This window comes from Hetaerina americana, unplaced genomic scaffold, assembly GCF_022747635.1.
Source record: "Hetaerina americana unplaced genomic scaffold, ioHetAmer1.1.p SCAF_25, whole genome shotgun sequence".
NCBI classification, from domain to species: domain Eukaryota; kingdom Metazoa; phylum Arthropoda; class Insecta; order Odonata; family Calopterygidae; genus Hetaerina; species Hetaerina americana.
The window spans coordinates 1,382,432-1,407,971 of record NW_027286819.1 but is presented as its reverse complement, the minus strand read 5'-3'; the positions used below and the strand labels follow the sequence as shown (position 1 = coordinate 1,407,971).

The 25,540-nt window shown below is 37.8% G+C and overlaps 1 protein-coding gene across 1 annotated transcript; it reads left to right on the top strand.

Moving 5' to 3' along the window:
• The first annotated feature begins 539 nt into the window (after positions 1–539).
• On the top strand, positions 540–15,799 carry LOC139689585 (uncharacterized). The gene is made up of 6 exons (XM_071586748.1): positions 540–628; positions 722–939; positions 1,074–1,257; positions 5,954–6,134; positions 13,746–13,830; positions 14,020–15,799. Exons 3-5 carry the CDS (start codon positions 1,211–1,213, stop codon positions 13,821–13,823), a joined length of 306 nt encoding a protein of 101 aa, XP_071442849.1. The 5' UTR covers positions 540–628; positions 722–939; positions 1,074–1,210; the 3' UTR covers positions 13,824–13,830; positions 14,020–15,799.
• Positions 15,800–25,540: the final 9,741 nt, after the last annotated feature.

The window sequence follows — 25,540 nt, the reverse complement described above, 5'->3', positions numbered from 1 at the left end:
ACAAATACTATTAATTCGAATCACTTACTTGAATTCTCTATTTGCACGAAACGTGACCTTCGATATCTTGATCTTCAATCGACGACTCGTCAAACGGTCGCGGCCAGAATCAGCTGACTTCAAGGATCGCTTGAAGACCGTCAATTGTTTTCTTTCCGGACCCCGCTTTGCGCATTGGCAATTATATATTTCGGAGAAACTCATGCCAATTTTATTCTAAAACCAGAAATTATGAATTAAAAAATGGACCTAACACTAAAATTCAAATCAATTAATCAAAAATCCTAGGGAATGCCAATTTTAGATTTATTGCTGTAGATTTCTCAGAAGGGCACAATTCTTTGCAAAATGCCACAATTCCAAATTAGTTCTTTGTTTATTGCAGAGCCAGGTACAAGAAAATAACGATGCATCTTTGGAAGAGCTGCTTATCAAAAATTGGCATTCCCTAGGTAAAGATTTGTTTTCACATAGATATTTAAAAAATTAAAAGGTTCTCGGAAAGAAAACAGTTGACGGTCTTCAAGCGATCCTTGATGTCAGCTGATTCTGGCCGCGACCGTTTGACGAGTCGTCGATTGAAGATCAAGATATCGAAGGTCACGTTTCGTGCAAGTAGAGAATTCAAGTAAGTGATTCGAACTAATAGTATTTGTGATGGTTATTGATCAACTTCCGTCAATTATAAGTATGATTACTAATGTGGCGTATTCGTTTTCAGACCATGTAATGACGAGGAGGAGCCAGTTACTCAATGAAGTTGATTTCGGCAAATCAAATGGATGCCCTCGGGAGTTTATTATTCCAATCAATGCTTTTTTAAATATTCTGTGTGTTGATGGATAAGTGAATTATATGAAATCATTTTATGAAAGACGTGTGCCTATGGGAACAACATCGAGTGAAGGCTCTGGTGGAAAGTACCCATGATCTCATCAGGTAATCGTTTTATGGTAGGAGTGATTTACACTAGGCATTAATTTGTTATTGGGAGGATATACTGAATCACTGATTGTTGTCATTGAGCGTTTTCCGTTTCCAGTGAAAGTAGTTGAAAATCGTTTTGTTTGCAGGGTGTTGGCGCTGTTTTGAGTCGATCAGAATTATGGGTGTAGTGTCTTTTATTAATTTATCATTAAACCGGTTGTCATCGATGACTTCGTTTTTCTAACGAAAACACATAAGTTTTATTCATGTGAGGAAAATATAAATGCACTTGTGGACTTTCTCAAAGAATGAAAATCGCACTTCTGAAGAGTAAGTGTGGGGCACAGCCTATTTTTACCTGGCATGCAACTCAAGTGGATCAAAATGAAAATAATTTTTACTGAGATACTTATCAGAGTATTTCCTCGGTTAATTTGATCACCTGCCTGCCCATTAGCTTAACTAAGCAGCAGTTAGCATATAAGAAACATAGTAATTACTCCCACCTTATGGTGAGAGCAATTATGGAGTCCGTTAATACTTACAATAGGTGCAAGTTAAATGCCATTCAATATAAGAAATTAATTTAATTGTAGTAAATAACAAATTTTCTGAAGACTCATTGAAAGGATATCACAAGACTGAAAGACATTCTTTAATATTATAATGCAAAAATTTGTTTGTAAATATCATTTGCCTTTGCCGGGATTCAAATACGGATCCCTCGACTTCCAGCCAAGTGTTTTAGCCAGTGAAGCTATCGAGGTGTCCCCTTACCCTCTGAAATTTGAGTGGCTTTAAAGGTACGAGATGCTGTGATGATATACCTTGCATACAATGTCACAGGCATTCGTAGTTGTGCGCATTGAGCCGCAGTCCATGGGGTTTAAGCCAACTTTAAATACTAGGGGTGGTTTACCTTTGGCATATTCCGAGAAACTGTGGGACATACTGCTACAGTAATTTTTGGATGGAGTCATTCACTTAATGTGCATTTGAATGCATATCACTTGGGGATAAATTAAATTAGTTTTGCTCTCGGGAACACTAAAGCAGTATTAATTTAGAGTGTCACTCGGTTGCTCATGGAGGACAAAGTGGTCACTATGCTTCTGGAAGTTTCTCAGTGAAATCTTTCATTAAAGCTGTGATTCAGGTTTGATGGCTCAGAAACTTGTGTGTACATTCAAGATTTCTCTTGCAATTTTTCTTGTCAAATATAGTGCAGAATGTTTCAGGATTTAGTAAATGTGAATGCATTGGATGCTTGCATGTATTTGTGACCACTCGAAATTCAAAGATGAAAATGATATGCAATATATTTCTTGATGCATGGTTTTTCATTTGTGCTCTATTTGCGCTATTATCTCCCATTTGCTTTTTCCATTGCTAGAGATCCCGCTGCTTAAATATGTTCACTAAATACTCAATACATATTATCCTTTCTCCATATATTCGTACACCACCAAATACTTCTTCCTTAATTTTGTCTATTGCCTTCTCAATATTAGCATTAAACATCATGGACAACATAGAACAACCCTGCCCTAATCCTGTCTTTATTTTGGGTTCTCCCATGTTTTAACCACGTGGTATCAGTACCTCCTTCTGTCTACAAGCTTGTTCAACTAAGGGAATGCCCAATTTTTCCTCAAATTTCACTGTGTTGCTGTGTAATCGTAGTGTTTAATGCATGTTCGGAACAAGTTTCATAAATTTGATTAGAATATTGCATCATGGGCCTCCGTTGAAATTTGAAACTTGTTCAGTTCATCTGTGGAAACAATGGAGGTATCCTTACATTTTACCCCAGATTACACTACTTTGGATTTTTTCTTGTAGCCTACAAAGTCGTTTGAAAAGGAATCAACATGTTTCCACTGCTTCGAATACTATTTCATCTCTGGGGTATAGTGGTGAACCTATATTTTATCTGTGGACCAAAACCAGCGAAGAAAATATTGTTGGTTGCTCATGAAACAGGTCAAACATTGTTCAGAAATTTCCATTCTGATGGTTTTGTGAAGAGTCATGGCACTCATCTGGGAGATAATTTTCTCATATCCAATTGTTACTCGTACTGGATTAAACCAGATATTTTATTCTCTTGGTTTCATTGTTCTACCTCATTTGTTCTTCAATGATGATTTACTAAACGATTACATCAGGTAGTCTCAATCTTTGGGTTATTAAGAGTAATATGGCCCTTGTGATAATTGAAAAATTTAGAGCATGTTTGTACGTTTTGTGGAGGGAACACTAGCAGTTTTTTTAATTTATTCCAGGACATGTGGTTAACATGTAAAGAATGTTTTTGATATTTTGTTTATTGTCAAATTTTAATTGTTTAACATGTGTGCATCAGGAAATACATTCATGGGGAGGTACAATTTTCATATATGATGAAAGGGTGGGTCGTGGAATGAGTTCCCTTGATCCAAATGCCCTTGAGTAGATCGATAGCTTTGTAAGCTTTTTTCTCTAATGCCAAATATATATTTCAGGATGAGTTGATGTTGCTGTGACATTATTTGAGTGAAGGTAGACACGAAAGCCCATCCCTGCATCCACCATCTTCTATGAAGAGTATGAGTCTGTGCATGCCTTGGCCTTGCTTCTTCAGAACCAAGCATTAATAGTCCCTCTCTTAGACTTGGCTGATTGCCACTCATGTCAGATAAGTTGGCATATGGCAGTGAGTCACATTTGGAAGCATTGAGTAGCAATCCTTCTCTCGTTTTGGTTGCCACGTGATCACTGTTGTGGCAAATAGGAGAAAATGCATTTCAACACAAAAGTAAGTACCTGTTTTCTATTGCATCACAGCTTGTGTCTGTGGGAAGTATTTAGGTAGTCTAATCTTGGTGATCTGATATATATATTTTTGATTAAGCACGGCATGAGTGTCCACTGTGGTGTTCTGGTGCGTAATGGCCGTTGGTTGGGATGTAATCAATGCCTCTTTTTCAGTGTATCTTGGATGTCCTCTCTTTGCCATCCCTGAGAATTCATTGTAATAAGGCACTGTCATTGTTCACAGTAGGAGTTCTATAATTATATTTAAATGCCATATTTGCATTAACAGAATTTACATATGCCCGTATTTCTGGCAATTGTATCAGGTCCCATAAAATTGCATGTCATTCCAACATATGTAGAAGCCCATATTTAAACAATTTCAATTTCAGTTTCTCCAATATATGTCTCTCTATGTGCCGAGTAAGAAAATTTCCGTTGGAAAACGTGTTGATGAATATCAATCTTGATTTCAAAGACTATTTTGACTCTGCTTTGTACATATATGATTAAGAGAGATGGGTAGTTCATTATGACATACTTAGTCAAAAGTTAATCTGTTCACTCCTATTTTTGCTTATTTTACCAAGATATCTCCAATTGTTTGGGTACACACCTCTTTTATGTGTGTGTAGAATCTTATTTTGGTACATTGCGGAGAATAATCTTATGAATAATTTTGTGCTAGGAGAGTGTAAGTACTTAGCAATGCCCTTAATAAAAATATAGCTGTCTGCATGAATGCAACTGTGTTATCGTAGGTCGTTCACCTAACCTTGGCAAAGGGATTCACAGTTTCATTATGTAGGCTGACAAAGTAACAAAACTAGCAAAAATGAAAAAGGGCCAACCAAGAGTAATTGTAGGATAAATATCGCATTGATGCTAAGCTTAACTGACAAAGATCAAACATTTCAAGAAAAGTACTTATAGATATTAACAGACTACACACGACACATAGCATATCTTAAAACAATTATTGAAAAGGATTAATGATGAAAAAATACCCTGGATTAAATTGCTGTATAATAAACTTAACAGTTTCAGGTTTAACTTTGTGGAATTCCTTCATTATGAGGGTAAAAAGAAACTTCACATGTCCACAATGAAGATTTCATATTTCATGACTATGGTTCGACCATGACCAACGGAGGACATTGGATATTAGGATCAAAGAACACCGTTAATACTTCAGAAAGAAAGACAAAAAATCCCAATTTGCCAAATACCTCTTGGATAGAAATCACACCAGTAACTTCATGGCAGACATTCTTCACGCTGACATGAAGGAATGCAGGTTGAATGCTTTGGGGGAGTTCGAAATTTGGCAATCCCTTCAGTCTGACAGGTTTGAGGTGGTCAATGAAACATTATACTTCTCGCTGCTGTTCCACCCTCCTAAAATTCTTAAAAGACTCCAATATCTTTCCACCCCAACCCTACCCCCACCACGGCAGTGATGATCATCGAACATCCCTCAATATAGATCAAACCATTGTAGACAAACACCCCCCTGATTAAATGAAGGACAAAATGTGTTTGATTTTTTTCCGCTGCTATTTCCAAGAATGGTGGAGTGTTACATTGTGTTTTTCATTTAATGGTCATCTAATTAATTTAAACTCACAAATTTGAGCCAGTAACCTTCCAATTCATTCCTTCCCCTTCTCCTAGCCCACTAATAGGTTGCTGCACCTAACCTCAAATTACCCCCTCTCCCTTACTCCCCCTACCTCAACCCCTCTCCTCTCCCTCTTGGAGCCAGACTGTATAAGTTGAAATAAATGTGGACATATGTTACCTGATGTTGATGCGCAGAATCGAAAACATGGTCGTGAATTATTATATCTTTATTGTGGAAGTGTCAAGTTTCATTTTACCCTCATACCATATAATAAGATAAAAAGTTTTTTACTTATTGATAGATAATACCATCAGACCTAATAATTAAAGCAAAATAAAAAAAACGGATTATCTATGGACAAAATATGGTCTGAGTAGAGAAAATGGATGGGAAACTAGAACCAAAAATCGCCCAGGTAACAAAATTAAAAAAGGAAATGGAAGACTTGATTCAGAGAGTGCTGGATGACTTGTGAAGTGAAATCAGAACTGAGCAAAAACCATTATCTGCTCTCACAACTGCCCAAATATGTTTTTACAAGCTATCTAAATTATCAAAATATATGTATTTACATTCAGGCATCATCTTTTCATTCCATATTCTTAGCGACATAGATGGCAGTACTACTGCATGGGGTGCCCAAACTGAAGCTGCCTCTTCACAAGACACCTTACGTCCACCACTGAAGAGTATCCAGCCCCGAACCGGCTCAGATTTTTTCCTGAGGTCAATGCTGTTGAAGAGTCATGGTGCTGTGGTTTTGACGCCAGAATCAAATAACAGTCAGGTCAGTGGAAAACTTCATTGTCACCTCAGGCAAGAAAAGTTCTTTAAGTGAAATCAAACCTCAAGACAATGCTCATTTGTGTTTTGATGTGAGAGGAAGAGTGCATTTCAAATTCATCCCACGAGGTCAGAGTGTTAATCATTTTATGAGGTCTCATTGTTAACTTTTCAACATTTTTGTCAATTGTAGAAGTTTGAATTTAGTTCATAAACCATCTATCACAGTTCACTTACTAAAATGTTCAGGCAAAATTTATAGGCTTTGGATTTTTAAAACGATATTAAAATGCCAGTACACCTGACAATGGCCCAACCTGAAGAAGTTGAAAGGAAAATATCTTTTAAAATGGAGAATGAGAATAATGTATTGTCTCAGGTGACCTGCAGTGTTAGTTTAACCTGGTGCTTGCACCCCCTGCCCCACATGTTGTTAGTTGGATCGGAGGGTAATTACTGTAGAGATGTAGATGGAATGCGGTCATTGGGAAATACTTCAATTCTACTGGTGGTCTTCTAGTTCCATCAAGTGGTGAGGCAATTTTGGTGACATTCCTTGAACTTTCTTCCCCTTCTAATCCGTACTGCAGTCTGGTAATTAATGGATATTTGGGAAAACCAAATCTCGTTTGGAGAGATGGAAAGGATAATCAAGTATAATAAAGGCCGGGATGCTGGGGTAAGGTTTACAAAAATATAACTGGCTGCATCAATTTCCCCACAAACATTACTGACACGGAAGTGTAGCCTTTTCTGTGATAAAATGTTGGGATTATGGGGAAACTGGTACTGCAAACTGAGGCAAGTTGATGATGCCGAAGTAAAATAATTATTTTGATGAGCATTATCTTTGTAGACAAAGGGAGTGGGAAACACTTTTTAAATTCTCTTTGTAAATTTGTAAACAAAGGTAATGTGAAAGGTGTCGTCTGCTCCTGTGGCAGTCATGTCCACAGTCTTTATGGTGTCCTTATGAACATGACAACCAAGGGCAGTGAAGTGAGTGTTTCAGAATAATAATCAGACATGCTCCTAGTCATTTAATCTCGCTCTGGAGGGGTCTTTTGAAGAATTGTTAAACTCATGTCGAACACTCACCCTTTGCCACCCTCGACTGACTTGGCTTGGGGAATAGGTATCGTGTAGGTCACTTTGTTTTTTGGGAACATTGGCTGCTCATTGAAAGCTCACTTCAACCTCCTCATCATCATTCGCAGCTCCACAGCCTGGTGTGGGCCTTGGCTTCCTCTATGACATGCCCCCATGCAAGAGTTCTTGTTCTTGCTTTACCCTTCCATCTTGTAACTTCCATTGCCTTCAAATTATTCTCCACACCCTGTAGCCATCTCTTCCTTGGTCTACCTCTTCTTCTGACCCCTTCCATCTTGCTATTAAGTATCAGTTTGGGCATTCCATCCTTTTTACATGGCCCAACCATGCCAGCCACGGTGACATGGCAAATTTAACTATGTCCTTCCCTTCTAGTAGTTCATTTATCTCCATGTTCATTCTAATTCTCCATCTCTCTCCTTCTCTAATTGAGCCATAGATTCTCCTAATGATTTTTCTTTCCAATTTTCTTAGGGTTTCTTCATCCTGCCATGTCCATTTCTTCAGCTCCATAAGTTCAAACGGGTCTAGCAAGCAATCTATAGAGCTTCAGTTTTGTATTCCTTGATAGTAAGAATGACTTGAGGAGTTTGACATTCGCAAAATATGCCTTGTTACCTTCCATTACCCTTGCATTGATCTCCATGGATATCTTATTTTTATTGTCAAGTCGGACTGCCAGATAGGTTAGCTCCTTGAAACCCTCTAACTCATAATTCCCAATTATTATATTTTGCAGGTCCCGCTTGTTCTGAGAAGCTGTAATTTTCAAGTATTTGGTCTTCTCCTCACTAACCTTCAGCCCCACTTCTTCACCAGTGTTTTCTAAAATGTTAAACATTTCTTTCAGGCCATTCACGTTTCGTGTAATTAGTGCTATATGGTCTGCATATGGGAATCCTTGGTGGGATTTATGCACAGTGGTCCCTCTTGAATTGAATTCTTGCATTGCATTATGTAGGGCCAGGCTCAATGACATGGCTGAGAGAGCATCTCCTTGTCTTACCCCTGAGGTCATATTAAATACTCAACTTGCTCAACCCCCAATAAAGGTTTTACATTGTGATTCTGCAATGTCAATGGAACCAGTCTCTGGAATATCATAGCCTCTCAACACAGGTAACATCTCTTTCTTTTCACTCTGTCGAAAGCTTATTGAGATGAAATGAAATAATTGACTTTGTAATTCGACGCACTTTATTTTAAAAACAAAACCCAGGTTTCAAGGTTGAATGTCATCATCAGGTGGTCCTCATAGAAGCAAACTTGGTAGATATACCATCTGATCAAGGGAAGGGAGGGTTGGTCAGAGAGGGAAGGTGGAGGAGGGGTAAAAAGGTTACAATGTAGCCGGGAAGAAAAGAGAAGAATTAAATCTTTCGGTGTCAATCGTTGACTTGGAAGGGTGGTAGGTAGGTCTAGGAGTGGGGAGGGAGTGGGAGGGATACAAAGTTCCATCGAAAGGTTCATCTTTGCAACGGGCACATTTCAAACTTTCCAACTGCTCCGAAGCATCATGCCTCTGACCTTTATTTTCAAAATAAATAATTTTAGCCGCAAAGTCACTTTCGATGAGGTGTTTTGCAAAGAGGGATGTTATGTTCTTACTTTTTAAACATGTTAGGTGTTCTTGAATCCTCTCTTTAAATTTCAGTCCTGTTTGCCCAATATACTTTGTGTTACACTCTGAGCACTTTAACCACACACTCCACTCCTCTCGTTTTTGGGGACCTTGTCTTTAGTTTGAGAGATGAGGTTTTTAAGGCGTGAACCACTGTAAAAGGCACATTTAATTTTTTCCCTAGGAAAACATTTAATAATGGGATCTTTTAAATGTTGGGGGTTGTAAATATGGCATAGGACTTTTTTGTAAGTTCATTCCGGTAAAGTTTATTAATTAGATCTTCTGAATAGCCAGTGTTTACTGCTAATGTTTTAATTACATTAGGTTCCTCATTTATATCTAACGTAGACATAGGGATAGCGGTTAAACAGTGGATCATTGCATGAAATGCCGAAAGCTTTTGGGCAAAGCAATGCCTTGAAGAGAAATGAATAGATTGGTCCGTATACATTTCGGTCTTAAAAATAGAATACTGTAACCCGTCTTTGTCTTTACAAAGTGATGAGTTGAGGAAATTCAGGGAACCTTTTTCCTCTTTTTCACACGTGAATTGTACATTAGAATTGACAGAATTTAAATGTGCTGGAAACTGATCTAGTTGCCTTGCGCAACCTGTCCACACACAGAAGACATCGTCTACATATCTTAGCCAACAAAATACATTATTAATGAGAGGGTAAGCTGAGGAGAACAAAATTTGTTCAAAATTGTCCCTCTAAATGCCGGCCAGGAGTGGGGACTAGGGCGAGCCCATGGCTAAACCATTGGGTTGTTGGAAATATGAACCATTAAAAATAAAATAATTTTGAGAAACACACGTCTTTAGCAATGCACAGAGTTCACTTATAACTGGCGATGGGTTGGATTTTAGGAGGATGATGTCTTGGGCAAGGTTCACAGCTTCCATGTGTTGGGTCACATTGGTGAAAAGGTTGCGTACATCAAAGGAAACAAGCATGCACTTTCTCGGGATGACCACTTTCATTAGTTTGTTGACAAGGTCCAAGGAATTCACTAAACCATATTCTGTGGAAAATTTGGACTGGATTTAATCACTTTCTTAATTTCTATTTGTACCACTGCATTTAATCACTTTCTTAATATATTGTTGAAACTTGTGGGTTGGGTCTGAACGAAGTACTTCAGTATTATTGTCCCTGATAAAGTCTTTGCATTTCGTGTTGTAGGTGTTTTGTTCTAATACAACCGCTGCGCTGACTTAATCTGATTTTTGGATGATCAAATTTTTATCTGTCACTGAATGTACAGTATAATCGACTTCAAGGCCTCGTACTCGATAGAATGCTTTTTCTTTTTTACTTCTAGTTGTGAGATTTTAGGAGCTCCTGGGAAAAAACTTGCTCAACCGCAATGTTTTCTTTCTGAAGGGCAACTTCAAGGTCAACCACCAGGTTTTTAATGCCTTTAACAATAATAATAATTTAAGGTACGTACTTAAGCCCTTTTCTAGCAAAGAAATCTGACTATTAGAAAAGGAATGCCCGGAAAGGTTAACAATTTGAGGCCCAAACTTATGGTCACACTGAGTAGGTCAAGCCTTCTCCATTGTTTGCCTTACCGATAATATCTGGTCAATGGTACTTCTACCAGCTCTAAAGCCACACTGATATTCTTCCAGTATGTCTTGAGCATAGGTGCTTATATATGTTAGAAGAAGACTGGTGAAAATTTTATATGGTACATTCAGTAATGTAATGCACCTATGGATTTTGCAATCACATTTGTCACCTTTTTTTATACGTTGCACAAATCAATCCTGTCTTGCAGTCTTCTGGGAACTCACCCAACTTACAAATACTACAAATTAGATGACATATTGTTCTATTTAAATCTTGACCTCCATTTTTAGTTAATTTGGCTGTTATTCCATATTCTCCAGGTGCTGTGTCATTCCTTTGTTTTACAATACTTTCAATTACTTCTCCTATTTTTGGAGTGAGCACTACCGGATTTTCTATGCGACTTTGTTCTTACTCTTCTACCCCTGGAGTTAATTCCTTAACATACAGGCCATTAAAATATTCAGCCCATTTTTCTATCATCTCATTTTCGTCCCCAATGGCTTGACCATTTTTATTTCCACAGGAGTGCACTATGGTTGTTAGCTTTTAGTCGTGCATTTTACTGGTTGGTTGAACTTTTTGCTTTCTTCAGCATTATGGAGCTCTTCTACAGCCTTCATCTGATTTTTAAGCACTCTTTTTTTTCTTTTATAATAATTTATCAGCTTCTTTCCTGCTCTTCCTAAACTTCTCTCTTGTAAATCTAGTCTCCTTTTGTAACATATTGTATCTATCCTTGTTATTTTCCTGTATAGCAAGTTTGCACTCATTATCAAACCAATCTGCATGCATTTTACTTTCGTGTTACCTATTATGTCCTTTGCGGTGGACAAAACAGATTGTTTAATTCTTGCCATTGATATTGCTCTGTCTGTTCTTCCTCATTCCTTGTTAACTTTCTACCTATTTAATTTTTGTACCCCAAAGCTTGCCCAAGTTCTCTTAATATTTTATTATTCCATTTAACCCCTCCTGGCCTGTTGAGCTTACTCAAGAGGGCCAGTCGTTCACTAAAATGCACTCTCACTAGATAGTGATCATCGGAATCACAAATCGGTCCTCGTGCAGACCTTATGTCCAATATAGAAGAGGAACGTCTCCTGGATACCAGCACGTGATTATTTGATTCACAATTCCTGTCCCAGATATTTTCCTGGTACCTTTGTGAATATTTTTATGCTCAAATCATGTTGTCTTTATGAGCATGTTGAGTGACAGAGCAAGCTGGCAGAAAGGCCTTCCATCTTCACTTGTCAGATAATTCAAAGAGTACTTTCCTGCTACTGAATGCAAGGAGTCTTCCTTAACAGTTTTGCATTAAAATGTCAAGAATGATAATTGTTTGATATTTTGGTATTTTTTGGCATTATCTTTCCAGTTTATCATAAAATTCTTGCTTTTCTTCCTTTGTTTTTCCTTTGGCAGGGGAAAGGGCTGATATGAGACTGATGTTACGGAATGTTCCTTTTAAGGTTATTTTGCATAGTCTGTCCCCTAATGGCTCAAAATTCATCAAACTGTTTCTTATCCTTGCATTAATCATGAAAGCCGTTCCATATAACCCAATTGAATGGCTGGGTCCACTGTATACTACTGTAAAATTCTTCTCACCAATTCTACCATTTCCTACCCATCTCACCTCCTGTAGGGCTGTAATATCCAAACCACATTTCAGCATTTCATTGGCAACTTCAATCATTCTACCCGGTTTCAACAATGTTCTAACATTCCATTTTGCTAATTTCCATGAATGTGTTGTCCTTGTCTGTTTGCCAGGTCGATACCTTGAAAATCCATGCTTATGTATCCGAGGCATGTTTATAGGATTCATAGCGAGTGAATTTTTGAAGGGTAGGGTTGATAGCCCTACGCCTAACCCCTGACTTGGAGGGCCCAGAGTTATATTCAGGGTGCACTTTCCCCTTCAGGTGATTGTTCTTCCCTCATCAACCCAGAGATACCATAGGACATATGTGCAGTGCAGAGCATCTGAAGCTGAGTGCAGGAAGTCAGGCTGATGCAATTTAATGTTTCTCAAGTGAATCTTTAAAAAAAATGTTTAATTAAATGAAGAATACAATGTATCTTTCCTCTGTCCTTAAGGACAGTGGAAAGATACATTGTATTTTTCATTCAATTAAAACGAATGTCCACTAAGTTTAGCCGGGAACAATTGAAATTTAAAAATTATGTTTTTTTTTTCAAAGTTGTCAGCAAAATCTATGTAAAGTGGACTTGGGTAAATAATGATAAATATCCTCAGTTTCTTTCGCGAAGGGGTCTTGTAAGTGAGATAAATGGATGCATTTTTACATGATTTAGTCAGTCTAGATGTGCTTTAACCATTTCTGCACGATCACTTTGATTTTTTTATTCTTCTTGACAAGTGTTAAGTTATACCACATTACTGAACAATAACGGGTCTGTCCCAGAAATGCCCAGACCCAGATCCAGTTTTAGAAGATGGTAACTGGAAATTAGGATGAGAAAGATGCAGCCTGAAGATCCCACTCACAAGTTTTGTGACAGTAGAATGTCGCCATTACGTTGGATTGCTGACGATTTTGGTACGCAGGATAGGAAGAGACATCTGGATGTCAGGCGGGTGATCATTTGTGGACACTCGTTGATGTGATTGAGGCACTGACACATTTATCAATCTTATGATTTAGGAATGAAGATGAAGGGCGTTCAATTGCATACCAGCAAAAATTAAACAATTCATCATGTATTATCTTTAATCCCAATAATTATGAATTCCATGCTGCCATATGAATTCCAGTATCATCGGTTGTATATTCTCATTTTGGAACTCCCTTTCCCATTTCATTCTCTCTCACCATCTCTCTTCCTTGCATGGCCAAGGGTGACGCCATCATCAAAGACTGAGAATGAAGCCGGCACAGTAGCCAATGCGGATCCATTGGAATTTTCAAAGGGGCGTGCACTCGTGGAACTCGAGGATGATCAAATCCCGCCCACTTGGTGAGAATTAATCATCCTCCATTATTTTAGCCCAGCTCAAAAGATTTCAATGATGTAAGCATCACCACCTCTCACCCGATGACTGACACGCCCACTCTAACGGCCAATTCCATCTCAGGTGGCAGTGGGCCTGCATCGGTAGGGTTTGAAAGAGAGGGAAAGGTAGGTACTTCTTTGATGATGTCATCTGATGATCTGTCCGATAAGTTAAAATTCTCTATCTGTGTCTGCTTCTGGGGGAAACGGCTTAGCAAAATGCGGGGCAGATCAATTCTTACTCTATCTAATCTTTTCTCTCCGTACTCTTTCACAGTTTTCACTCAAAATAGCCAGAGACAACCTGTCAAGTGATGGCTTGTTCAAAGGAATGGATTCAGAGATGACTGCATAAGACATCTGTAAGTAAAATATCAAATCCTAATGTAGAATTTATTCATGACATACCACTATTGTGGAACCTTTTTGTTTTATCTATTAATTATCTCATGAGCTAAATGAGCTCTTTCCCAAGTGTTTTGGGAGATATTTAAGCATTTTTGTAATATTCATTGAAATTTTGCATCACATTTTTGGTTTTCTCTCCACAGGATTCTATTCTTCAAAATGATAGAATTGCACTTTCTCTTCTGGTGACCTGGCAGAACAAAGGAAGCATTTGCAGTAGATGCAGAGCAAATTGTGGCTGTGATGAGGAAACACTGATTTTAAAGTGCTCATTTCACCATGTTAGATACAGGCTGGCACGTGGTGCCATTGTCTTCCAGAGCATTGAATTCCCATAAAGAGGTCCTCACTTAGTCTTAGCCTAATGTCAGTCATTCTCATGGGTGTAACTTATCATAAAATAAGGAAAGGAATTTGAAAGCCATAAACCAATCTTGAGGAGCGGGAAGACGACAAGAAAACAAAGGATTGCAGGTGATATGATTAAGAAAGATGGGGATTGGGGATGTGAAAGTTGATAAAGTAAGGGGGAAATGGGTTCTCTTCAGGAATGTGAAAGGACTGCCAGGAAGTAAGAACGTAATATCCGTACAAATCATCAAAGATAATTCAAGAAAAATTATTGAATGAACTCAAAACACTCAATTACTGAATGAATGAAGAAATGGAAAGAATTCACAGAAGAACTGTATGAAAAGACAGTAGGCCCAAAGCTTAGACACAGAAGATAAATTAGGATAGGTTTAATGGCTCAAGAAAGGGCATTGAATTAATTGAGGATTGGGGTTAGACAACATTCTCAAAGAACTACTCAATAGCTTGGGAGGAAGGGTTTTTATGGAGTTATGCAATGGTGTTCATGATCAAGGAATTTTACTGGAAGATGTTGTCCGAGCGGTTAGTGTCCCTGGTCCGAAAATTGGAAGGGATGGAATATGTGATAACTAAAGAACAACATATTTAATTTCAAAAACAGCTGAAGTGGTTCTCAGGGTCATCAACAAAAGGATAGAGAGTAGGGCAGATGATTTTTATGCTCAGGAAGAGGAGAGACATGTGCTATGGCATAGCAGTAATGGGGTAACTAATAGAAACGGGCATAGATTACAGTCAGAATGTATTTGTCTGTTTGTAGGTTCTATCTATCTAAATAATAATAACCTGCATGATGTTACGAGGCCAGGGATTCTACATATAATCCTTCTAACTTCTCGTGTACGTAGCATGCCTAGACTCCAAGAAAACATTCAATACAGTGTATAGGGAAAAACCAATGAATATATGTTGCTGAAAATGTGAATGGATAGTAGAAATAGGAGAGTTATCCTTGAAAGTGTACGTATCTCAGACTGCTCAGGTGTGAGGGGTGGACGGAAGGCCCGGATGTGCAGTGTTAGGAAGAGGAGTGAGGCAGGGTTGTATCACCCGTTTGCTGTTCAATGTGTATGTGGGGGAAATGTTAAAAGAGGCACTATGGGAAGAACTGGAGATTGGAATCAAGGTCAGTATGGAATTCAATGTAATCAGTTAGGTTTGCTGATGACCAAGCTTTTGTTTGCCGGTCAGCCAAGGGGTTGCAATCTCTGCTGAGTGCATTGGACAGTCAGGTGTGATAGGTATGGGATGAAAATAAATGCAAAATAACTCATTTAGTTATTGAGAAAGAGGGAAGCCAAGTTAAATATTAAAAAAAGAATTCATAAACTGGAATTGTTTGAATGGTTTAAGTGTATAGAAAGTGTTTCATCTAAAATGCTTCAGGTTGTAGGGTCATAGGGTGCTCAGCCATCAAAGCACCATGTCTTCCAATGTAGCAATTTCATTGTCACTCACTGCCGCCATCGCTAAACATTGTGAGTCATTATATATCTAATGCTATCATTTTTGATATATTTTTATAATATCTAACATTTATTTACTATTATTTAGCCCAATGTAAGTGATATTGTACTTAAATGAACCTTTTGAATATTAAATAAACAGATAACATTGCTTCGGATTTTTCCTTGTAGCCCTCAAAGTTATTTGAGAAGGCATTTCAAAGGAATCATTTAGGTAGGCTAAGGTGAATGGGATATCAATGCATATTTCTATCCTTGTGGAAATCCTCATTAAATCTCCAAGTCAATAAGACATTCATTTTCTTAACAGAATCAGTAAATACATATCCAATCCTGAGGTAAAATTTACTAACGAGAAAGAAAATAAATAATTTAGCCTTCCTGCTATTTCTTTAATTTCCATGTTGGTGGGGTCATGTTTTCCTATCCTTCAGCATATATTAATGTGATGGCATTCAGATGTCTTTTGGCAAATTCCAAGAAACTGCGGAAGATGCCGCAACAGTAACATTTAAAGTAGTCATCGGCTAATATGCATTTCAATACAACAATTTCAGAGAGTAAAAATCATTTCAGAAATTTCAGAGCTTAAGAGGACACCTCGATAGCATAACTGGCTATAGTACTTGCATGGACATTGAGGGATCTGGGTTCGAATCCCCGTCAAGGCGAATGATTTTCACACTGTGAAATGGTTGCCTTCAGATGTGTTTTGTTATATGAGTAATATACTTCTTGTAGTATTGTCTCTCGTGTGTTTACTCTGTGCTGAGGATTATACACCTAGTCAGTACATCAGGTTGATGATTCTGGACATTAAAGCTGAGAAATAAATTTTGCTGCATTAACTGATTCATTTTGTACCCACAACAAAAAAAACTAAATTCAGTTGCTGAAGGTGTTCCTGAAAATTTCTAAATCAATGATAGTAGCGCGATCCTTTTTGAATGGTACATCTTCTTTTACAAACAATAAAAAGAAAGCTCATGTTGGCTTGGGGGAGGTCATTGATTAGGAGTGGAATTAATGGGAATGTGAAAAAAGCTAGGAAGTTATTGAAGAGAAGGCACCAGATTGCTGTGAGGAATCACTGGTGGGAGAATGTTTCTGAAAGGCTGTCCCTGGACGTTAAATGGTACCATTTACTGCTGGCTAGTTATTCACAAGGTTTTTCGTTTTCTTCTCTCTTCCTTAACATTAAGAACCAAAGTTGTTTTTACCTGTGGTGAGCCTTGCTCCCTGGATTGTGGGCAACTTGCTACAGAGTTCAGATTAAACCCATTCCAATGATGTATAATAAACTTGTCTCATGACCTTTGATAGCATCATCTATCTATTCACTAGGCCCTTTGCCTGAATGGAAAGATTACTTACCAATTACAGTTCTGCCCAATCAGCTGAATCAAATCAGCCCCTTGCTGGAATAAAGGCCTCCCTGAAGGACACTGCATGCTGCCTAAAAACCATCTTTACATTTATGTAAAATACCATCAGTTATGTGGTGTTCCCCATGGAAAATTGGCTGAAAATTTTCAATGTTAAATGGGAATCAAAAAGTAACCTCAATCAAGCCATGTGCCATATAAAACCAGAGAAACATTGATTTTGACAGCATATCTAATAGGTCATAAATTGGAATAAACAAAAGAAAAGTATGTATTCTACTGTTTCAGGCTTCACTTCGTAGAAGTATTTAATCGCCATACTAAAAAGTAACGTACTGAAAGGAAAAGTGCAGTCTTATTAAGATGAAAACAAGAAAGATTTGTATGGGCTAAAGGAATTGAATTACTTACTATTAGAATATTTGGCCAATGGGGCAGATTAATGGCACGTGGCATCACCTGCCCATCACCTGTGCTCTGTCATCTTCTGAATGTGTGTGTGTGTGTGTTTATGAGCGTTCGTGTGTATGGTGCAAATGAAATCCATGCTTTCCAAACCAATTGAGATCTATTCACGGGAGCTGAGATGAGAGGATTGACTGGTGCTGCTTCAAAGCTTTGATTAGGAGTCAGTGTAGGGCAAAATTCAGGATGGCAGATGTCTATTAATTCCTTGGGGTTTTCTTGCGTCCCCTGGGGTCTTTTGCTTTGCAAATTACTTGGAGTTCCATCAATCAGCATATTATGTTCTAGGCAGGCGTTAGTTCTCTCAGAGAAGCAGCAGACAAAACTGTTGAAAGAGGCAGGGAGAGAGACCTTCATTGTCTCTCCTTCCTTCTCACTTGTCACATAGGGGACATATGAGAATCCATCCTTGAAATTCCATGCCCATACAAAGGAAAATGGTGAGCTTTCTATGTCTTCTCCAGTTATATAGCACTGTCGTTTGTGGGGCCAGTTTAGGGTTACACCTCCAGGACATCGGCTCTCCAAACTTATATACCTTTGGCCACCCTGCACTAGACACCACCACACTATGGCACTTGTCACCAAAACTTCAAGATGATACAGAAGACGATTGGATATATGGCATTATGGCAGGTTTGTAATAATTTAAAAATCTAGAGCATGCTTATGCAATTTTGTCAAGGAAATAATAGCAGTTTTCTTTATTGATTCCGGGACATGTGGTTTGTGGTGTGTCGTGGTGTCACGTGTAGGGGGTGGGAATGTGTGCATCAGGAAATACATTCATGGGGAGATACAATTTTCATATATGATTAAAGGAAGGGTCATAGAACGAGTTCCCTTGATCCAAATGCCCTTAAGTAGCCCTTGATAGCTTTGTAAGCTTTTTTTCTCTAATGCCAAATATATATTTCAGGATGAGTTGGTGTTGCTGTGACATTATTTGAGTGAAGGTAGACACGAAAGCCCATCCCTGCATCCACCATCTTCTATGAAGAGTATGAGTCTGTGCATGCCTTGGCCTTGTTATCCCTCCCTTAGACTTGGCTTATTGCCACTCAGTGGCCAAACATGCTCATGTCAGATAAGTTTGCATATGGCAGTGAGTCACATTTGGAAGCATTGAGTAGCAATCCTTCTCTCGTTTTGGTTGCCACGTGATCACTGCTGTGGCAAATAGGAGAAAATGCATTTCAACACAAAAGTAAGTACCTGTTTACCATAGCATCACAGTTTGTGTCTGTGGGAAGTATTTAGGTGGTCTAATCTTGGTGATCTGATATATATATTTTTGATTAAGAACGGCATGAGTGTCCACTGTGGTGTTCTGGTGCATAATGGCCGTTGGTTGGGATGTAATCAATGCCTCTTTTTCAGTGTATCTTGGATGTTCTCTCTTTGCCATCCCTGAGAATTCATTGTAATATAGCAATCTCATTGTTCACAGTAGGAGTTCTATAATTATATTTAAATGCCATATATACATTTATTCCAACTATATTTACTCTCATTCCAATACCAATTTCATTTCATTGCAACATATGTGGTAGGTGGGTCACGGTAGTCCAGTGGGTAGAGCGATGGACTGCTGACCGGTGGGTCCCGGGTTCAAATCCCGGGCAAGGCATTCTGGGCACCTGCTGCTCCACCCAAGCTAAAGAGATTTTTCGGGTACCAGGTCTTCCTGGGAAACCATAACCGGCACAGGGAAAAGAACTTGCCCCCCTACCCTGATGTGTGAATTTTCACATGCCATATAGGGGTTATTACTGGGTGATCTCTACCATCACCTACTAAACCGACCTTCGGGTTGATTACTGTGTTTATGGTTTTGTTTTATATGTGGTAGCCAATATTTACATATACTCAGTATATGTATGTTTACATGTATTCAGTTTTTTCACTATTTGTGTAACTATGTGCCTAAGTAAAACAATTTAACATTGTGAAACAGATGCTGATGAATTTCAGTCTTGATTTCAAAGACTTTTTTTTGTACGTATATGATTAAAAGAGATTGGTATTTTTGTGTGAGATACTTTGTCGAAAGCTATCTTAAAATCTGAAAAAACCATGCCCACTGGAACATGGCTCTATCCCAAAATAAGCATATTGTGAACAAAAAGTGGAAGTTTTGTTTGGTAGGATTTACCCTCTTGGAAACTGTGCTGGTTATTCAACAACTCGCAACTATCGAGGTGTCCCACTCTGGAAATAGCAACTATATGTTCCATAATCTTGCATGATATGAATGTAAGGGAAATAGGTCTGTAATTGCTTGGTTCTTCCTTGTCTCCATTATTGAATATTGGTTTTACATTAGCCATTTTCCTATCAATGGGAACCTTGTGTGATCTACTGGCAATTTCTTAAATTTGATTCCTTGGAATGGTGCAATTTCTATTGCTAGTTCCCCATGCATGAGCAGGTATTTGATTGGACCCATAGGATTTACCAGGCTTAATATTTTTCAGCGAATGCTCTATTCCAATATATGAGGTTTCCATTTTGGGCATCAGTCAGAGAGAATGAACTTCAAAGCTATGGGAGACATGCAGTAAGACTTGGATGAGGATGTTTTGAGAGAAGGAATTGAATAAGTTGGCCTTATACAAACTGCTCTTTACTCTTTTGCCATTAATCATTTGTGATTTAACTAGCTGTTCAAATATTTCTCTGAACTTCTATGAGGTACGACCAAAGTGTTTTCAGGTTCTCTTTCAAATTTTCTGCTGATATTTTCATTTTGTCTCCTTCAAAGAATTCTTCGTTCGTTTGCTTTGCACTTATTCCATCTTCTTTTCCACTGTTTAACGCACCCTTGGAAGTCCTCGGCTTGCTTTAGGCTTCTTAGTTGACTCCTAATTTCTTGCTTTATTGTGTCCACATCTTCCCTCATATGATCAAGGATGGTGATTGAATTTTTTACCAGAAACTGGTGAACAATCAAAGCTGAATGTGCAGGTGCGTTGTCATGGTAAATGATCCATCCATCATGTTCCCTTGAAATATTGTGCACTGTTGATTCCTGAATTCAGTTCATCAGATATCATTTGGACAGTTTTTTGATGGATGATGAGGACAAGGGACCTCACACGATTAATGTTATCATCAACACAGTTGGTTGAAGGTCGTCCCGGCCTTGCATCATCCATGGCATCTCCTGGCCATCTTTAAAACCCTTAATCCAATCGAAAACTGATGTTTGCTTCAGAGTATTATAACCGTAAGCAGCTGTCATTATTACAGAAATTTCTTGATAACTTTTGCCGAACTTCATAAAAAACTTGAAGTTAATTCATTGTTCCGTGATTTCATATTTTTCCATTTTCGACAAATAAACAAGGACAACAGAAACTAACATAACTGGCACCATATGCACAGTTCAAAGGTGCGCCTAGCACAGATGGCTCACTGGGTCTCAGGCAACTAATGCCGCTAATGGGCAAAGCTATAATCCACATAATGGCCACAAGATTGCTCTAGTTTACGGTGCATTTTTTATAGAGCAGGAACCAGGTTTATTTATATTTGTATATATACATTTATATATATATATATATATATGTATATATATATGTATATATGTTTATATATATATATATATGTATATATGTTTATATATATATATATATATATATAAATATGTATATATATGTGCTGTACAGCAAAGTTAAATCATTATCGGGAAGTAAGAATGGGATATCAACGATAGCAGTTAGAAATAAGGCGGGTAAGGTAATAGTTGACGCAGGAAAGATCCAAGAGAGATGGAAGGAGTATATAGAGGAACTGTATAGTAAGGAGCTTAGACCAACAAAGTTAGACATTGAAAAAGAAAATGACGTAGAGGAAGACAGCTTAGGTCCAGGCATAATAGACAGTGAGATAGAAATGGCATTAAGGGAGATTAAACTAAATAAGGCCGTGGGGGTGGATAACATTCCCGTGGAACTTTTAAAATGCTAAGGAAAGTGTGGGAGGAAGAGGCTATATGGGCTGCTCCGTAGTATTTATGAGGAGGGAATCTGGCCGGAAGACTTTGTGAGACAGTTTTAGTTCCTATTCCGAAAAAGGTAAAGGCCACGTTATGTGACGACTATAGGACAATTAGTTTGATATCCCACGCAGCTAAAGTTGTTCTTAGGATCATAAACAAAAGGATAGAGAGTAGGGCAAATGATTACTTAGGGGATGATCAGTTTGGGTTTAGGAAGGGGAGAGATACGCGTGATGCCATTGCAGTAATGAGATTATTAATCTAGAGGAATATAGAACACAACCAGGTGGTATTTGCCTGTTTCGTAGATTTCAAAAAAGCATTTGATAGAGTGAATTGGGAAAAACTAATGAGTATATTGCAGAAAATAGAATCCATTCCCTCCTTTCCTCCTTTCCCTCCAATCTTTCTGATAGAGTATATTGCAGAAAATAGGAATAGATTGGAGGGAAAGGAGGCTAATCCGCAACCTGTACATGTCTCAGACTGCTCAGGTGCGAGTGGGGAACGGGGAGTCCGGTTGGGCAGTGTTAGGAAGAGGTGTAAGGCAGGGTTTCCCATTATCACCGTTGCTGTTCAACCTATACGCAGAGGAAATGATTAAAGAGGCATGGGAAGAACTCGAGGTAGGAATGAAGGTGGGCGGGGAATGCGTAAAATCAGTTAGGTTTGCTGATGACCAAGCTTTAGTTTGTCTGTCAGCCAAGGGGCTGCAAGCATTGCTGAGTGAATTGGAAATTCAGTGCGACAGGTATGGGATGAGAATCAATATTAATAAAACAAAGGTTATGCGATTTTCTAGAAAGAAAAAGGCTAAGCTTAACATTAAAATAGGAGGGCAAAATCTAGAGCAGGTAGAACAGTTTACGTATCTCGGTAGCGTCTTGGACCAACACGGTCAAAGTAGTAGGGACGTAAGGAGAAAAAATGCACTAGGCAAAGAGGCTTTTACAAGGAGGAGGGAGTTAATGACGGGGACGTTGAGTAAGGATGTTAAGAAAAGACTTGTAAAAACTTTAATTTGGAGCGTAGCTATGTACGGTGCGGAAACGTGGTCATTGAAGAAGGAGGATAGACGTAGACCGGAGGCTTTTGAAATGTGGGTGGGGAGAAGAATGGAGAAGGTGAAATGGACAGAGAAGAAAACAAATGAGGAAGTACTTGGTATGGTGGGCGAAGAGAGGGGTATGTTGGGAGCAATCCTTTGGAGGCAGGAAAAGTGGATGAAGGCGGTGCCGACCGGCAGTGGGTTGTTGAAGAGTGTGATAGAGGGTAGAATGTTGGGCAAAAGAGGAAAGGGAAGGAACAGGATAGGGTTGTTGGACGAGATGAAGGGAGGAAGAAAGTACTCAGAGATGAAGAGGGACCTGATATAGAGTAGGATGATGGATTTTTTGTTTTGTAAGGAGTAATAAAATGTTGGTTTGGTAGTGATGTCCAGTGAGACCACTGGAATACCTTAAAAAAAAAATATTATATATATATATATATATATATATATATATATGTGTATATATATATATGTGTGTATATATAGTATATGTATATATGTGTATATATATATGTATATACATACATATATATATATATATATATATATATATATATATATATATATATATATATATATATATATATATATATATATATATATATATATATATATATATATATATATATATATATATATATTAATATAATTATATATGTATATATATATAATTATATATGTATATATATATATACATATATATATATATATACATATATATATATATATATATATATATATATATATATATATATATATATATAATTATATATATATATATATGCCCCCATAGGATCTCACCCAAAAAACCCCTCTCTTCGCCTTCGATGGATTTTTTGTTTTGTAAGGAGTAATAAAATGTTGGTTTGGTAGTGATGTCCATCCAAAAACCTACCTTAACCAGTGGATTACCTTAAAAAAAAATTATATATATATATATGTATATATTTGTGTATTTGTGTATATGTATATATGCATATATTTTTTGTGTATATGTTATTTATATAGTTATATAGTGTTTTTTTTTGTATATGTTATATATGTATATATATTATATATATATATATATATATATATATATATATATATATATATATATATATATATATATATATATATATATATATATAAAATATCTTCGAAATGGAACGCTCATTGGCGACACACAAATATATAAAAACACAGATGTAGATTTTTAGGTTATAGAGACACAAAGAAAGGACACTCACAATTTGTTATTTTACGTTTCGACAGCACGGCTGTCGTCTTCAGAATCAGATTCTGAAGACGACAGCCGTGCTGTCGAAACGTAAACTAACAAATTGTGAGTGTCCTTTCTTTGTGTCTCTATATTCTAAAAATCTACATCTGTGTTTTTATATATTTATATATATATATATACATATATATATATAAATATATATTATACTATTACCTTACCAGACCTATCCACAACTGTTAACCCGGATCTTCTTACTTCCCATTAGTGTTTTGATCTTATTATATAGCGCACCAATTTCTCCCTTCCTCTACAAACTTTTCATATCCTCGCACTGCATCTTCTACCATGCTTCTTTTGCTTTATTTGTTGCCCACCTCAATTTATTGTTTAACTCTTTGCACCTCATTTTGCCTAACTCTGTATTTACATTGTTTCATAGTCCTTTTCATGTTAATGGATCCTATATTTTCCTTTGTTGCTTTCGACAACCCTTTCTTGATAAATTCCCATGTTTCTTCGATAATACTCAGCTCTTTACCATTCTCCATTAATTTCTCTGCAGCCTGCTGGTAGTCCTTCTTTGTCAATCCATTTAATGCTTCTACATTCCACTTCCTAACCCTGCTTTATCTTTTGAAATTGAAGCATTTCATAGCAACTTAATTTTGGTCATAGGCCGCATCCGCTCCCGGGAAGCTGTGCAAGTTGATTGCACTTTTTCTGTATCTGTGTCTAACCATAGCATAATCAAACTGATACCTTTCTAAGTGGCCTGGCATTTTCCATGTATAGCCTATTGTCGAATTCCAATCCTCCATCACGCTCAAATATTTTCATGCTGGAACATATGCGATTATGTCCTCTAACTGATCATAGATCCTATTGTCTTCTTCCTCCTTATGATTGCTCGGTGGTATGTATACCTGAACAATGACCAAGTTCGTCAGTTCCGCTTTCTTCCTACCTCTTTATTCATTATTATGGTAACCCCTCGTTGGCTCTCTTCCCCTTGGCTGTATATTTCTCAGTAAGTATCACTCCAGTTATCCCAGCTCTCCTTCCGTCTCACTTCGCACAAACCTAAAATATCTATGTATCCTCTTTCTATCACTCGCTTAATATTCTCTAATTTTCCTGGCCTCAATACTGTCCTGACATTACAAATTCCTGTTGTGACTGAATTGGTCTTCTTCTTCTGTGTCTTCTGTCCAGATGCTTGGTTTTCTTTTGTAAGGGTTTGGTGAGATAATGACCAATGAAGTGTTGCATCTACCACTGCCAGGCATGACACAACCCCAATTGGGCTGAGTCCAGTAGTGTCCAGGATTCATATTCTCTATTTCGTCCATTATATTCTTAGGAATTATGATGGAGATGGTTTACCAATGCCTTCCTCAACAATGTTTCCAATGTGACACCATCACTCAATGGATGCCCCACTGGGGTCATATGCCTTTGCAGCCCCCTCTACTGAGCAACAGATGCTGTGTGGATTACCCTTTGCCTGGCTACTAAGCCTCAACCTATCTGGAATGGGTGTTCCTGCAGAGAACAATAATCATAACTCCCGCCATAACAGCTCTAGGGGTCATCGGAAAGCTGAAGCCCTTCCACCACATCAAGGTTCTAGTTCATGGGAGGGTTATGTATGTATATCTATTGAGAGGTAGGGGACATACAGGGTGCAGTGGTTACCT